General features: G+C 46.2%; 1 protein-coding gene across 1 annotated transcript; it reads right to left on the bottom strand.

Annotated features, from left to right (window-relative positions):
• Nucleotides 1-4,098: 4,098 nt before the first annotated feature.
• On the bottom strand, nt 4,099-14,155 carry LOC123162052 (putative receptor-like protein kinase At4g00960). The gene is made up of 10 exons (XM_044579855.1): nt 14,007-14,155; nt 12,745-12,865; nt 12,479-12,623; nt 11,898-12,159; nt 11,473-11,692; nt 11,253-11,382; nt 5,524-5,736; nt 4,813-5,412; nt 4,601-4,630; nt 4,099-4,500 (listed from the first exon to the last, which is right to left on the bottom strand). The coding sequence occupies exons 3-8, from the start codon at nt 12,617-12,619 to the stop codon at nt 4,912-4,914; spliced, it is 1,467 nt and encodes a 488-aa protein (XP_044435790.1). The 5' UTR covers nt 12,620-12,623; nt 12,745-12,865; nt 14,007-14,155; the 3' UTR covers nt 4,099-4,500; nt 4,601-4,630; nt 4,813-4,911.
• Between the last annotated feature and the right edge of the window lie 3,401 nt (nt 14,156-17,556).

The following is a 17,556-nucleotide window of genomic DNA, read 5'->3' on the forward strand; positions in this document are numbered from 1 at the left end:
CTTTTTCAGTGTTCTATCCGGAACTTTTCCGTTGTCTCCGAAACTTTTCCAGTGACTTTCTCCCGGACTCCTTGTCTAGTATTCAGCAGATAGATGACCCTTAAGCATGTGACCCTATAGGTTCAGTGAAGTATAGACATGACCCGGAACCCCTTCCGATCAATGATCAACATCGGAGCCGTGGACAATGATATTGACCCCTATACCCACACGAATGAATATTCGAGTGAACCTCTGGTTGTCGTGTGCTATTCCTGTTGCTTCGCGATATGTTACAAATACCCGAGGTGAGACATGTTGGCATTCCCGTGGATCAACAACTTGTCCACTATGCTAGTTACCTCGTTACCGGTATTGTTCTCTTTTCTCGTTATTGTGTTCCGGCATCCCCGTGATCAAATCACAAATTGTCTAGCCAGACAATGATGGATAACGTAACACTGAGAGGGCACATAGATATTTGTCCATCGTCGGAGGAGAAAATCCCAATCTTAAGTTATCAAGTTACTTGACATAATTTTCCATGAACCCGTAAGCCGCTGTAATAGCCACCAATTTACGGATGACGTTTAACAAACCCCAAATTCGTGAAGCAAGCATGAAGAAACTCGATACTCTCATGGTCTAAGGAATTATGCAAACGTAAACCATCTATGTGTTATTAACCATTAACTTGTGACAAATGTATTCTCATAGCATAACATCAATTCGGGTTGATTCAACATAAATGTTCTTCTAACATTGTGCCCTCAAAGTTGTCGGCATAGTCATGCCCATGATCAGGAAAATAGAACCATCATGCCAAACTTGAGCTAGTCTTAGAGGGCATACTAGGAATACATTTTACCGTTTATTATTCCACACGTGCATATGGGTCTTCCTCCGAGCCTCCTGGTTATTGCAGACTCGAGAACCATAGTAGTTATATCATAGAACGTAAATCTAATTATGAACAAGGAGATAATCAATAAAATTTATTATTGCCTCTAGGGCATGTCTCCTACAAACACTTGATACTATTTCTTGATTTCTATCTTCGCTGATTTCAGCATCGCGAAGAGCTTGGGAATCGTTTTTATCATCCCTTGCATATTATAGTTCATCACGAAGTTCTAGTAACTTGGTGATAGTGACTAGAGAACTCTGTCAATCACTATCTTATCTAGAAGATTAACTCCCACTTGATTCAAGTGATTGTAGTACCTGGACATTTTGAGCACATGCTCACTGGCTGAGCTATTCTCCTCCATCTTGTAGGAAAATTACTTGTCAGAGGTCTCATACCTCTTGACACGGGCATGAGTCAGAAATACCAATTTCAACTCTTGGAACATCTCATATGCTCCGTGGCGTTCAAAACAGTTTTTAAGTCCCGGTTCTAAGCCGTAAAGCATGGCGCACTAAGGATATAATTCTGAGCTTGTCATATGTTCCAACACCCACTTAAATAGACATTTTGTACATGCTTGGCTCATCAAGTTTAACCCAAGTATTCCGCATGTGCAAAACTGTCTTTCACCCGTTGTATGTGAACGTAGAGTCTATCACGACCGATCATCACATGGTGTCTCAACACGACGAACTGTCGCCACGGTGCATACTCAGGGAGAACACTTATACCTTGAAATTCAGTGAAGGGATCATCTTATAATTCTACAGCCGTACTAAGAAAGATGCATATAGATAAACATCACATGCAATCAAAATATGTGACATGATATGGCCATCATCATCTTGTGATTTTGATATACATCTCCAAAGCATCGTCATGATCTCCATCATCACTGGCTTGACACCTTGATCTCCATCGTTGCGTCATGGTCGTCTCACCAACTATTGCTTCTACAACTATCGCTAACGCTTAGTGATAAAGTAAAGCAATTACATGGCATTTGCATTTCATACAATAAAGCGACAACCATCAGGCTCCTGCCAGTTGCCGATAACTTATAAAACATTATCATCTCATACAACAACGTATATCACATCATGTCTTGACCATATCACATCACAACATGCCCTGCAAAAACAAGTTAGACGTCCTCTACTTTGTTTTTGCAAGTTTTACGTGGCTGCTACGGGCTTCTAGCAAGAACCGTTCTTACCTATGCACAAAACCACAATGGTGTTTCGTCAAGTTTGCTGTGTTAACCTTCTTTAAGGACCGACCGTAGTCAAATTCAATTCAATTAAAGTAGGAGAAACAGACACCCGCCAGCCACCTTTATGCAAAACTAGTTACATGTGTGTCGGTGGAACCGGTCTCATGTACGTGGACATGTAAGGTTGGTCCGGGCCGCTTCATCCCACAATACCGCCGAATCAAAATAAGACGTTGGTGGTAAGCAGTATGACTATCACCACCCACAACTCTTCGTGTTCTACTTGTGCATATCATCTATGCATAGACCTCGCTCATGATGCCACTATTGGGAAATGTAGCATGCAATTTCGAAAAAAATCCTACGCTCATGCAAGACCTATCTAGGAGATGCATAGCAATGAGAGGAGGAGAGTGTGTTTACGTACCCTCGTAGACCGAAAACGGAAGCATTTGACAACGCGGTTGATGTAGTCGAACTTCTTCTCTTTCCGACTGATCAAGCATCGAACGTACGGCACCTCCGAGTTCTGCACACTTTCAGCTCCATGAAGTCCCTCGAACTCTTGATCCAGCAAAGTGTTGAGGGAGTAGATGAGTTCTGTCAGCACGACGGCATGGTGACAGTGATGGTGAAGTGATCCGTGCAGGGCTTCGCCCAAGTTCCGCGAAAATATGACCGAGGGTGTAATCTGTGGTGGGGGCGCTGCACACGGCTAACAGATGTTGTTATGTGTGTTCTAGGCGCCCCCTCCCCATGTATATATTGGTGGGAGAGGAAGGAGAGCAGCAAGGGGCGCCCCAAGTAGGAGGAATCCTACTTGGGCTCCTCCCCAATTCGGCCTCCCCCCTTCCGTATTCACCGGAGGGGAAAGGAAAGAGGAGGGAGGAGGGAAGGAAGGGGGTGGCCGAATCCCTCACCTTCCTTCTCTCTTCCCCTCTTTCCTTCCCCTTAGGTGCGGCCCATATGGGGGGCGCAGCAGCCCCTGCTGGCTGTTGTTTCCCCTCTTGGCCCATTAGGCCCATATCTTTTGCCGGGGGTGCCCGGAACCCCTTCTCGTGACCTGATATGTACCCGGTACCCTCCGAAACACTTCCGGTGTCCGAATACCATCGTCCTATATATAAATCTTTACCTCTCGACCATTTCGAGAGTCCTCGTCATGTATGTGATCTCATCCAGGACTCTGAACAACATTCGATCACCAAATCACATAACTCATATAATACAAAATCGTCATCGAACGTTAAGCGTGCGGACCCTACGGGTTCGAGAACTATGTAGACATGACCGAGACACCCCTCCGGTCAATAACCAATAGCAGAAACTTGATGCTCATATTGGCTCCTACATATTCTACAAAGATCTTTATCGGTCAAACCGTTATGACAACATACGTAATTCACTCTGTCATCGGTATGTTACATGCCCGAGATTCGATCGTTGGTATCTACATACCTAGTTCAATCTCGTTACCGGCAAGTCTCTTTACTCGTTACATAATACATTATCCTGCAACTAACTCATTAGCCACTTTGCTTGCAAGGCTTTCTATGATGTGTATTACCAAGAGGGCCTAGAGATACCTCTCCGATACTCGGAGTGACAAATCCTAATCTTGATCTATTCCAACCCAATAAACACATTCGGAGATACCTGTAGATCATCTCTATAGTCACCCAGTTACGATGTGACATTTGATAGCACAATCTCATAGTCGAAGGAATATGTATTTGACATGAAGAAAGCAATAGCAGTAAAACTGAACGATCATGATGCTAAGCTAACGAATGGGTCTTGTCCATCACATCATTCTCCTAATGATGTGATCCCGTTAATCAAATGACAACATATGTCTATGGTTAGGAAACTTAACCATCTTTGATTAACGAGCTAGTCTAGTAGAGGCTTACTAGGGACACTGTGTTTTGTCTATGTATCCACACATGTATCATTTCTAGCATGAATAATAAACATTTATCATGATATAAGGAAATATAAAATAACAACTTTATTATTGCCTCTAGGCATATTTCCTTCACTTTTTTCTTAAAAAAACAACAAAAGTGCTTTTCTAGTTCTCATCTTCATGAGTACAAATATATATATGTCCTAAAAAAAGTACATTCTGCTGCATCTTTTTTTAAGGGAAACATTCTGCTACATCTTAGTTCTGCCTATTCACTCAGATAGGGCCATTTCCAGGAACATAGGCAGCTAAACAGACATTGATGCCTAATTCTCTTCATCATGTGGAACTAATTGAGATTTGTGAAGTTGGAGATACTTTTCCACACGACATAATACATGATCAATGCTCCTACACGAATAATTGAAGCAGTCTTTGTGGGTTATCATCTAAGACACCATCTAGATCTTCATCTGAGATGCACATATTCTGAAAAGAAAGGAAGAGGAACTTAGCCTCGAAGAAAACAATATACTTGTTGACTTTCGGCATACATTAACAAGAAAATAGTAGATTAGCTTAAATATACCTCACCATCCCCTTCAAGTGGTTCTTGCGCCTGCACTCAAAACCAACATCTATCATTAATATGTACAAAGTACCCCCATGGAGTATCTCAAGACAAAAAAAACATGCTAGGTTTGTAGGCACTCAACTACAATCAAAGATCAAAGATCATTGGCATTGACCACTAATTAAATAGACATAGTTTTCCAAGTTTAGTATTTTTAGACAGCTCACCTCACTTGTTTCGGCACTTGCTTCATGTGGCTGAGTGGAGTCGACTTGATCCTTGCTTACTATAGTGCCTAGAACCAACGACTTCTCCTTGCATTGTATTTATAATGGCAACTCTTGCCTTGCAGCTGAGGATATAACTACAAACTTTCTGGATTCCAAGGAAGGGCCAAGCTCGGGAGGGTGGACATCAAGAAGCTCGCTTTGTGGCCGTGCATCAAAAGCCACATCCAAATTCACCTCATCAACCGTGTTGACCGCCTCATTAATGAACATGTTTGTAGTTATATCCTCAACTGCAAGGCTATCATTCAGTTTGGTGCTCCACACAGTAAGTTCATTGGTGCGATGCATATACCCTGGTGCCTTGCCCTGCAGTTGCATTGTAATTTCAATAGTACACTTGGATTGTGGCGGCATAATGTCTTTCTGCGGTTTTGTGCAGTATGACAAGGGGCTCGTATTTTGGATGTTGAAGGCAATATAAGAGTTTGTCTCATTTGTTAGCTGGAGTGCGCATGACATCTGTTTGTTAAGCTCAAAAGGAAAATGTAGTTCAAGTGGCTCAATGCCAAGCATGTCGTCTTCTAAGTAAGGGATTATCTGCAAGAAAAGATCATACATGAAGAAGAGTGTATTCTACAAGCAAGAAATAGAGAAAGATGAAAACAATCAGAGGTGAGTAGTCCAAGCACAGGGAGCATACGAGCATACCTGTCCAAATGAATGTTCATAGGAATTGCTGGTTTTTCCATTAATACCTTCAGTTTCTCTTATATCATGTATCATATCCCATATAAAAGGCCGTTTGGACGGGTCCTGTTCCTGGCAGAGTAGCCCAATTTTGATGCATTTTGCTACTTGTTGGTAGACCAATGGTGTTTCCTTCCCTGATTTTTTCCATCTGTGCCTCCATCTCCTAAGTACCTGCGATTCCACACAAGATGGCATGCAAACAAGAAGTCAAATTGTTTAAGCAATAATCTCATGTGATGGGACAATGACAAGTACAACAAAACCAACTTGGACATGTCTTTCTCCTATACACAAAGTTCTTTTTTGAAACGTCACATACACAAAATTTTCTCGAACCATGCAGGCGAACTGCATGTCATATACACAAAGTTAAATGATTTGCTGGGTGCTTAAGGATCTTTTCCAAACCCGAGCATCCCATGTGGTATGTTTGCCTCAAGAGAGAGATGAGAAGGCTTGAAACATACTACCTCCGTCCCAAAATTCTTGTCTAAGATTTGTTCAGATACAGATGTATCTAACACTAAAATGTGCCCCAAATTCTTGTCTAAGATTTGTTTAGATATGGATGTATCTAACACTAAAACGTGACTAGATACATCCATATTAAGACAAATCTAAGACAATAACTTTAGGATGGAGGGAGTACAAAGAGACGCTAGAGATAAATGTGAGTGACAGTATAGATGATTTTTCTCGCCGCGTGCACTTAGTGAAGGTGTGGGTATTAGTTCATGCTTCTGGATTGTGTTAATTTATACTCCCTCCGTTCCTAAGTATTTGTCTTTTTAGAGATTTTAAGTGGACTTCCACATACGGATGTATATAGACATATTTTAGAGTGTAGATTCAGTCATTTTGCTCCGTATGTAGTCACTTGTTGAAATCTCTAGAAAGACAAATATTTAGGAACGGAGGGAGTATAAAACTGTGGTTTCGAATTCTATAAGTTTTTCAAGTGATTGTTGAAGCATGGTTCTGTATTTAAGGCCAACTATGTCTTTTAATTTATGAAACTACTCTCCGCATACAGGCTGGTGCAAATATGGTTGTGTATAGTCTTTCAATGCACAACTGGAAAGTTTTTTCCTTTATTTGGAAAAATGCTGCCAATCGTAGCATCTCAATTCTCAAAAGATGATACAAGCTAGAGTGTGGAATAGTTATTCTACACCCATAGTATAATTTTGTAAAAAAATATAGTAAAACTATGCACAAAACCTAGTAATTTTAGAGTGATGTATTTGCTAGCCAAGTAATTATTTTAGGGATAATTGATTTTATGACCCTAGTTGGGTCACACTCGGCAGGTTTACCCCTAGTTTCCGAAAAAATACTAGTTCCTGCCCAAACCACTTTGCTCCTCTTATGCTTTTGCCCTATGACCGTCACTTTGAAACTTCATAAAAAATTCATACTAACTCAGAAAAATTCAAATAAGATATCAAAATGTTCAGATAAGCATCACCTATATGTGCATGTCATTTGCATTCATGAAAAAAGTGTTGGCCAGTACCCATCTCAGTTTTAGCTCATATGATCTTAGCATGAACAGTAAAATCTAAAGAAATCTAAAAAATTTAGAAAAAATTGGTAGCAAACTTTGACCAATGTTTTCAGTGCTCGCCAAGTTTCATAACGGAATGACATTCGTGGAAGTGGTGGTAAAAAAAATGAAATTTTGGCACGACTTCCACGAATGGCATTCCCTTATGAAACTTGGAAAGCACTCAAAACATTGGTCAAAGTTTGCCATCAATTTTTTTAAGAATTTTTTGATTTTTTTAGATTTTATAGTTCATGCTAAGATCATGTGAGCTAAAACCGAGATGGGGACTGGTCAACACTTTTTTCATGAATGCAAATGACATCCACATATAGGTGATGCTTTTTTGAACATTTTGATATCTTATTTGAATTTTTCTGATTTAGTATGAATTTTTTATGAAGTTTTCAAAGTGATGGTCAAACGGTCACTTGGCAAAAGCATAAGAGGAGCAAAGTGGTTTGGGCAGGAACAAGTATTTTCGGAAACTAGGGGTAAACCTGCCGAGTGGAACACAACTAAGCGCACCAAATTAATTATCCCATTATTTTACTATATTGTTTCGAAATTACTATATTTTGTACACTTTTTACTAGGCGTGTAGAATAAGCTATTATACACTCACACTTGGAATTGTGTTATATTTACAAGGCGTAAGAATAGACAGTCCAGAGTAGACTAGACGTCAGACATGTATGATGGCTTAGCTTTTAACACCTTGATGGCTAATGTAGATCGAGACACCAACTTTGCCTGGGATGCGCTTCTAAGTTTGCCACGCTTTCATCATGTCCTGATCGCTTGTTCTGAATCACCATTTTGTGCTTCTGCAGTACCCATCTCCTACTTGAGACTTCTCTACGTTTCTTTTTTCAGTTATATATGACTCTGGATGTTTTTTTAGCGAAGGGCATAATGGCAGGTTTATTAAGATCAAATAATCAGTACATTATCTACTAGTTATACTGTGAGGCTATCCGGGGGCTAACTCTAATTACACAGCACATGAGCCGCTTGATTAGCAGACCGATAACAATGTTTAAATTTGACCTTCCCAACAGGAACACTAATATCCACACATTCCGCGAATATTGCTGAGGCAGCGTCTCACCAACGCGATTGACCAGTGCAGAAGTCTATAACGTTAAGAGAATCTGACTCCGCTTCTACACGGTGAAATCCCAAACTATTTACGAGGGTTAATCCATTACGCATCGTCATTGCCTCCATAGTTACCACATTTGCAGGATAGGGAACATAGACACATTGAGTTGCAAGCAGATTACCATATACATCTCTTAGCACCGCCAAGGTAGCACCTGCACCCTCGTCTTCATGGTATGATGCATCAATACTTAGTTTGATAAATTTTGGCTCGAGTCTGACCCATTTATGCTCTACTCCTTTAGGTTTCCGCAAACACTAACGATGGAAATTACTAGCAATTGCTAAAACAGAAATGGGCCATCTTGTAGGGGGAGGGTGGCTTCGTTATGAGTAATTTGCCTTCGGATCCACTATAGATACCAACACCCTACAGGAAGGATTTGCCTCATGTCGAACCCCGGTTTAATGTGTGACGACAATGCTGGTAATAGCAATAGGTATTCCATGGTGGAATAGCCTGAACTGTCCCCCCCGCTTCCCCCGCGTCGCCCCCGCTCGGGTGACTCGGGCGGGGTCGCAACCCTAGCCGCCGGGGGCTCCCCGTCCTTCCATCCCTCCCTCCGCCGCCGCCGAAGGACGCCGCCGACCTAGCCCGGGGGCTGACGGCGGTGGAGGGGGCCTTCCCTCTCTCCTGCGCCATGGGGGCAGTGCGGAGCCTCGCGTCGTGCGGTGGCACAGCCGATCTGGCCTTGGCGGTGTGGCGGGCATGCCTTGACCGGCGGCGGCGCGGCAGCCGCCTCGGCGTAGGGCGGCGATGGTGGCGGGTGCAGCGGCCGGCCCTGCTTCAAGCAGTGGCCTTTGCTGCATTCAGCGGCGGCGGCCGGGTCTGCGGCGTCGGACCATCGGACCTCAGATCGGCGGTGGCGGCATGGAGGGCCTAGTGGTTGGGTTGGCGCCATGTGTGGTTTGCCCTCCAGACAGATTTGTTCTGGCAGGTGCGGCCTGCTCGATGCACGACGGCTCAGATCGGCGGTGACCCATGCACACGATGCTTGATGGAGGTTCTTCGATTGGATCCGGGTGAAAACCTCATTCTCGGCTTGATGCCAAGACCGGCGATGGCGACACTCTTTTATGTCGTTACCTTCCTGAAGGCATTGCCGTGGAGAAGCTCCAGACCTTGATCCGCTACCTCTGGGGGAAACCCTAAATCAGTAGATCGGATGACGGCGGCGCGTTGGTATCGTTTCCTCATTGGGGGCGTCATTCTTGGAGGCGTACACGGGATTGAGGGACCAGTGGGTGGCTTCTTTGGTGGAGCGGTGTTTCATCCTACCCATTTGAAGGCGACGGATCTCGACGGTGAGGCGCAGTGGAGACTCGGCGGCCGATACGGTGATGGACTCGCGCAGGAGGAGGTAGCTGTCTGGCGTCATGGTGGCGTTGATGGCAGAGTGGCCTGACAAGGTAGAAGCCTCAATATCTGCTCTGAAGAAGGACCTGTGGAAATGGCGGCGACGACACATGTGAGTGCGTCAGACCGGTTAGTGCCCCAGACCCGGTATGTGACTCGGCTGGGGTTTCTGGCTTTTGATAATAGGCTTAGGTGAGTGGTCTGGGTATTTGGCTCAGCTAGCACCCCTTCATCATATGGATAGGAGTAGTGGCATTTGTGGCGGATTCAGGCATATTGTTGTAATACTTTGTAAGGTCCTTGAGAATAATCAATAAAGTGGCCGCATGCATCTCCCAGATGCAAAGGTCGGGGATCATCCTCCTTTCCAAAAAAAAAGCTTGAACGGTCAACCATGGTCGCTTCATTAAGATCATCGAGCAATCCCAGCTTGCTCCACAGCTCCTTAGCATGTGTGCATTCAAACATTAGGTTGTTATCATAGATGACCTTATTACTGCTATTGAGGACACATAGTAGCACATCAATTAATATGACAGATACTCACTCATCTCTTTTCTTTATTTAATTGTATGCCACCTCATTTAAATTGCTCAATTAGCATGCATGATACTTCATATGATTCTCCCACTGCAACCAGCCTTAGCCAAGAGGGTGGCAATACCCACCGCCGACGCAGGCTTTACACCGACCGGAGATACCTCTTTCTGCAGTAGTGTTTGGTGCTTGCACTCGGCCACACAAGACCACCGTCCTGCTATCAATGCTACTGGGAGTGTTCCTAGTTTTTCTTAAACAGAAAACATAATAAAAGTTCAGTGTCCACGCCTTGTGTCCTAGGAAACACGACTAGTAACTTCTGTTGTGGATAAATACTGCATGAGGGTATTCGAAAACCCTTGAGGTCATATATAAGTAATAAACCTAGCTTGGACTATACAATCTGGAGCATGAGGAAGAGAGTGAGAGTGTTTTATGGAGGCTCGGAAGGCATATGATGACCCGATGACACTTGGATGAAATGTAAATATTTCGATCCATCACATTAAACTACTATCCATCGTAGTCAATTTCTCAAAAGGTGGTATGCGATATGGAACTCAATATCACTACTCGATAAAGCGTTTACCTTCCAATATTGTGCGGCTTTTCGACTAAGACCATCCCACGACTAATATTTCTCTTCAGGTATGTAATATGTAAAAGGGTAAACCCAGATGTTCTACATATGGTTAGAACACAAATGTGCGTATGCTCGTCAAAGTGTTTGTAAATCCTTTGGACTATACTCTGTTTAAACTTTCCATGTAGGACTAATCCCACCACACAACTCCACTTGGGACACATGGGCCATCACTAATTGGGTGGGTATTACAACTACCGTCCATTGAAATCAATTTCTAAAACGGTGGGGTGAGTGATCTGCTGGTTTTCAAGTAAGATCACATGGCTTATGTTTCTCTTGCAGTATGTATTATTTAACTAGATATGCAAGACATCCAATACCATAATATGCAATTTAAGTAGAATTACTACAAGAAATTGTAACAAATAAGCAAGGAGGAAAGTTACGGTATTTCTAAAAAGAGATAGTCTGCATGCCGGGATAAGACCTCTTACATTGTTGTTATTATTATGCGGGATCACCTTTTCTCCTGTCACTAGTTCGATAATTATAACACCCAAACTGTACATGTCTGATTTGAATGACATCTTCCCCTGGTGTAGGTATTCTGGAGCACAATATCGACTGCATAAAAGGTCGATATTTCAGTGCATTATAACATCAAAAAATGTGAGTAAATGCCAAGAAAATTTGTTATTTTGATGCATAGCTTACAATGATCCAAGACGGTATTCACTCATGGTTTTGGTCTTTTCATCAAGTCTTGATAAGCCAAAATCCGTGATTTTCGGCGCCATATCATTATCTAGGAGTATATTGTCGGGTTTTAGATCCATATGGTATATCTGCTTTTCCTTGTGCAGATGATACAAACCTTCACAAATGCCTCTAATTATTCCATATCGTGTATTCCATTCAAGGCCCCTTAATTCATCTGCATAATGGGGAAAGTAACAGCGAGCCATGAAAGTTTCCACCATCTGATTTGTGTATGCCACTAAATGTTGAACAACAAATGACATCAACATTTGTGTTCTAGTGTATCACTTCTTAATTATAAATAAAACATGTCAAAGAGAAGTGAAATAGAAGAAGAAAAAAGAAAGATAATGGATGTATCGGATGCAACAATAACGTACCAGTAATATATTTTTGTAGGCTTCCATTGCTGATATACTCAAAACAGAGTAGTCTTTCTCTTATCTCAGCGTAAATATGTTGTTTCGATCCTTCGATTTGGATGGCTGTTTGCTCTGTGCTAGCACAGAAGCCAAGAAACCGTACAACATTTTTATGTTCAATGTTCAACAGGCTGTCAACTTCACGACAAAATAATGTCTCATTGATTGAATGACTGTTCCTTATCCTCTTTACCGCGACGTTTCCATTTGGGAGCACTCCCTGTTTAACTTCTCTTGTGAGCATTAAAAGAATGTGTAGCTGAATTGGAAGGTGCTATGCAATAAAGAGATGTAGAGTGAGTAACACAACACTCGCACCACCATATATTTGAGGCTCCCTGGCCAACTAATGCATGCGCACGGGCTTGTGCCACAAAGCGACACACCGTGTCTCTATCCTAGGAGTACCACACCAGAATTGCCTTTTTTGGGATATCTTGGAAATGTATGTAACACCTATATATACTGTGACTTTTTACTACCGAGTCTCAAGTCGATATAAAAATTTCAAACGTAATCTTTAGATGGCATATATATACCTTATAAACCGTTGCAAATCCACCATGGCCGATTTCTCGATCTTCCGAGAAGTTCTCAGTGATATTCTTCAAAAATGTGAATGATAGATTTCTTGGCTTCTCTCTTCCATCAAGTATATGCTCCAGGACCTCAAGATCCATGTATCTGTTGTGCAATCCATTTCAAACTATGCACTTTCAACAATAACAAGAAAAAAAGATTTGTTCCTACTAGAGCACCATTGCATGGAGAACTGACGATTGACTAGATCACCAGAAACTAGTACCTTCCTATAGCAGTATATGGTAATTGTACAAGAAAGTTGTCTCCAGTAAATTATTCACGCGGCAACAAATACTCAGCACAGACCGGAACTGATACAGAATGTCCAATAGTGTAATAAAACCCTGCATTAAATGCAAAATAGAAGAAACTGTTGTAAGATTTATACCAATGTAGATACGAGCAAAACATGATGCTTGTAAAGTTGAGATAACAGTACGGCTATTGTTGTTTAAAAGCCTAATTTGGTGTAGTGCTGAAACACTGCTGGGATGAGAAGCACATCTAAAGTTCTAAACTGAAAGGCTGAGAGCTAGTCCATGAGATCCTTTATATTAGTTGGTTGTGTGCATCGAATGATACAGAGGCCGGGGCTATCCCCTTTCCGAAAAAAATGAGATCCTTTATATATATGCCCCTCTACACCTTTTTCAGCAGAACAAGAAAAAAAAAACACAGCTCAAGAAGACCCCAAAGAAAACACTGCTCCACATATTTTGCAGCATGTGGAAGCTCACGGGGATTAATTAACCATGCTTATATTTTGCAAAGCCTGCCCTGCCACAAGCTAACTAGCTCTGCCTGTCCGAAATAGCAGACAAGGGCTCGACACGACCGGAAGCAGGGACGTCATTCTCCAGCAGCAGTGACGATCTTCGGCGCCGACGATATGGATGCACCGTCGCCTCCTAAAAGGTGGGCACACAGGTAGAAGGAAGAAACCAGTTTGTCGCCGTGGCATAAGTGCTGACGAAGAAAGAAGCAGAGTACGACGTGAGGAGCATCAGAAAGACCCAAGTAAAGGCAGTGAGCAGCCTAGTGCGTGGAAATGGCCACAAATCTGAGGATTGAGTGGTCAGATCTGGAGGGATGGGGCTAAGTGGCGGAGAGAAATGCAAAGCAGGGGAGATTACTGGAAACGCTGGAAAGGAATAAACCTCAGATGGGCCAGCTTCTACAGCAGCGTCGTCCGCTTCCACAAGTTTTAGATCTGGGGGAGACTCATTACTGTTGCCAGGCCCTTGAGGTTGAATCGAGAGCAACAACAGGTCATGCCGAGGGCAGGGATTGACCCAATAACGTAACTACACTGGATCTGGATTTAATTTCCAGAGGAAGAGGGAAGCCCCTTTCCTCTCCGGCCAGCGGAGACAAGAGCGAGAGCGACTAGGGAGTGAGCAGCCGTTTACCAAACAACGACCTTCTGGCAGCATGATGCCAGACTTGGAAGATAACAATCAATTTAGTTGCACAAAGAGCACTAACCTTGAGAGGAGTGGTTGAGAGATCCAAGGGAGAAACGAGCTGAATGAATGGTCGTCTCCTTGCTGCAGGTGGTGTGGCTGGGGGGATTAGATTAGATATACTATACAGGTGAGCAACGCAACGCACTAAGAGCATCTCTAGTGGAACGTGTAAATGGAGGTGGATGCTAAACTTACACTATCAAGATCAAAAAAGCCTTCCCAGTGGATCGTGTATCACGTCGTGCACATTTAGACGTCGCTACCACGAGCGTACCTGGCGTGGGAGTAAAGACGACCAAGCCACGCTCGTGGGCTCGCGCTCCCGCTCCCACGACCAAAAAAAAACTCCCGCTCCCGCTCCCGTTCCTCTCCGGCCGCCTCCCCAAGGTCGCCGTCGCCCCTCTCTGGCCGCCGTCCAAGGTCGCCGTCGCATCTCCTCTCGGGCCGCTGCCCAAGGTAACCATTTTCCCTTCCTCGCGAGCGGGAGCAGAGGGGCGGCGGCCGCACGCCCTGCAGCCCGATCTGGCGGCGGCGGGGCGGCGTGGGGCGGCGGGGCAGCGTGGGGCTGGGCGGCGGAGCTGTGGTGGGCGAGGGGGGAGATGTAGGGGCGGCGGGGCAGCGTGGGGGCTGGGCGGCGGAGCTGTGGGGGGGAGGGGGGAGATGCAGGGGCGGCGGGGCGGCGTGGGGCGGCGGGGCAGCGTGGGGGCTGGGCGGCGGAGCTGTGGGGGGGGGAGGGGGGAGATGCAGGGGCGGAGGGGCCGCGTGGGGCGGCGGGGCAGCGGGAGATGCAGATGCAGGGCGCCGTGGAGGAGATGTAGGGGAGATGGGGGAGATGCAGATGCAGGGGAGATGCATAGCCGTGGAGGAGATGCAGGGGAGATGGAGATGCAGGGGAGATGGAGGAGATGCAAGGGAGATGCATAGCTGTGGTCTAAAATTGTTAATTTGATGCCAGATTGTGGTCTAAAATAGCTGTGCATTGGTTGCTTGCATATGGATACTGACCAAAGCTTCTTGGACACTCTTGGTTTTGGTGACACACAAACACAACTAGAAAGTCCAATTGGAGAGCAGGCAACTCCATCAACTCAGCATCGTTCTGCAATAACAGAGAAAGGAAAATCCAACAAAGGCAAAAATTGGTCTAGTGATGAGGACAAGGTTCTCATAGCAGCATGGGCAAATACAAGTTTGGATATTGTTGGGACAGATCAAAACATGGATACTGACCAAAACTGGGTGAGAAGAGAAGTCACAGGTAGAAGTGTGCTGGAAGAGAGGTGGTAGGGGTGGTTTATATAGATCGGAAATATGGCCGTTGGAAATATAGCCGTTGGAAATATAGCCGTTTGAAAATATAGCCGTTGGAATATACACGTCCTAATTTACACGTTTCACTGAAATACTGGGAGGTGTATAATTTAGCAAGGTGTATATGGACGTGTATATGGAGATATACACGTCCAAATTTACACGTTCCACTAGAGATGCTCTAACTGTAAAGGACAAGAGATGCGCGTCGATGTCCCTGGCCCACCAAAAAGAAAGCGGAGCCCGCGCTTTTGTAGCATCCTACCTCTTTCCTGTAAAAAAAACCACGCTCTCTTCTTCCATTCGTCACGGCTCTCCGCTCAATTCTCGCTTTTTTGTTCCAGCCTCTCTTTCCTTTCGTCGCCGACACATGAAATCACCAGAGAACCTGTTGGAGATGGAGCCGGTGGAGGTCCTGGAGGATCCGAGCATCACGTTCCGCCCGAAAGATCATCTTTTTTTCTCGAATACGCAAAGCTTGCGTATCATTGCATTGATAGAAGAAAAAATGAGTACAGATAGCGGTACAACACATGACACGAACGCAAACAGGCGTGAACATGACACCCGGAGCAGAAAGAAAAGAGATGGTCGATCCAAAGAGGGGATACATCACAGCTAAACCAACCAAACCCGAACCAAGAGTGGCAACGCCGGACCAACTAGAGCATCAACATCTCGAGAACCAAAACCGAGGACACCGCGAGCAAGCAAGATGACGCCTTCAAGAAGGAGGACGACGTCGAGACGCCGTCACCATCGTATCCGAAGGAACCGGACCTAGGGTTTCCCCTGAGCTCGAAGAGGGGCGCATCTGAGGGCCTTGACAGTGCCTCCAAGAAGGAAACGACATCCGCAGATGCCGCCGCTGCCAGCATCGGCAAGCCGACCAAGAGTTTCTCCCTGGCCTGAGGTTGAGCAATCCCATAGCCATCATATCTGGAAACAAAGACGAGGAAGCAAATGCCGGTCGGAGTCACCTTGTCAGAAGGGGGTTGGCGGGGCTACAGCTGTCGTCGGAGGGTGGCACCGCCTCCGGACGCATCAGCGTTGGATCTGGCAAAAGCGAAGACTATGAGGCATACAAGGTAGGGCGGGCGCGAAGCAAGCCACGAGGGGGTGGGCCGATGGTGATAGGCAACGCCGACAAGCAAGGACTGGAGGGATGCAGATCCTGGCTACCGTGGCCATAGTCATCGGGACATCAGGGAGCCAGGCAAGGTGGAAGGCACGTAGCTGCTGGGTCGCCAAGGCTAGAGCCGCCCGGCAGAGGACGCGGCAGCCATGGACACCGGAAGGGACGCGGGGTCCAAGGTCATCGGGGCCGGAGCAGCGCCAGCAAGCACCCGCCTTGAGGGCTTCGAGACCACCACTAACACTGTATACTCATCGCCACCGCGAGAGCTGTCGCCATGGCTCGGGGGATAGGACGGGCCGCCGGTGGCGAGGGGGCCGCCAGGAGGAGGGCATGCGACGGACACCCTTGCGACCGGCCGCAGATCCCGTGCGCAATCCAGGGGTAGCAGCACCAGCAGGTGGGCCACGCACGGAGGAGGAGGGAGAACTGCTCGGGACGGTGCCCTATGGCCAAGGCTGGCACACGGCGGCCGTCGCCGGACCGGCAAAGTGCAGCAGCTGGGAAGGGAGCACCCTCGCAGGAGCAGCGTCACACGGGGTGAGGGGGGTGTGGGGGAGCGCGTGTTGGGGCGGATCCGTCCCGCCGCCGTCTTCGCGAGGAGCGGCCCGACCAAGCTGGTCGGCCCCCCGGCGGCGGCGCAGCGGAAACTGGCGGGGTGGTGACCTGCGGTGGTGGCGGATCTGGGGGCGGGGAAGCGCATGGTGGGGGAGGTGGGGGTTGGGGGGCGGAACGGATTCGTCGCGCCACCGCCATCCTGGGGCGCGGGGCAGCTTCGCCGGTCGGCCCTCCAGCGACAGCGCAGCGGGGGCGGGTGGAGGAGGGGTTGCCCGACGGCGGCGGATGCAGTTTCCCCCGTGTCACCAGGGAGGGCGACCCGGGGGTGAGTTCGAACTCGGAAGATCATCTCTGCGACGCGGCAAACTCGTCGCGTCAAAGTGGAAGGCTGCAAAGGAGGAGAAGCTCAAGAAGCGGTTGGCCGCCAATGGGCCTGGTGGTGGCGATGGGCATGGAGGTCGTGGCGGACACCGCCAGATGGGCGCGCCCATAGTACATGTGGCGCCGTAGCCCGGGCCTTAGAAGCCTCCGTACTTCTACGCCGCCAAGCAGCTCGGAACCCCAG

The sequence above is a fragment of the Triticum aestivum genome, chromosome 7B, assembly GCF_018294505.1.
Source record: "Triticum aestivum cultivar Chinese Spring chromosome 7B, IWGSC CS RefSeq v2.1, whole genome shotgun sequence".
In the NCBI taxonomy this organism is placed as follows: domain Eukaryota; kingdom Viridiplantae; phylum Streptophyta; class Magnoliopsida; order Poales; family Poaceae; genus Triticum; species Triticum aestivum.

Bases quoted from the DNA above. Each gene is read 5' to 3' on its own strand.
- LOC123162052 (XM_044579855.1), bottom strand. From the start codon at position 12,619: ATGGATCTTGAGGTCCTGGAGCATATACTTGATGGAAGAGAGAAGCCA. The intron at 12,160-12,478 runs GTATATATATGC...GAAGTTAAACAG, and splicing joins GATTTGCAACGGTTTATAAG to GGAGTGCTCCCAAATGGAAA. The intron at 11,693-11,897 runs GTACGTTATTGT...CCCATTATGCAG, and splicing joins CCTACAAAAATATATTACTG to ATGAATTAAGGGGCCTTGAA.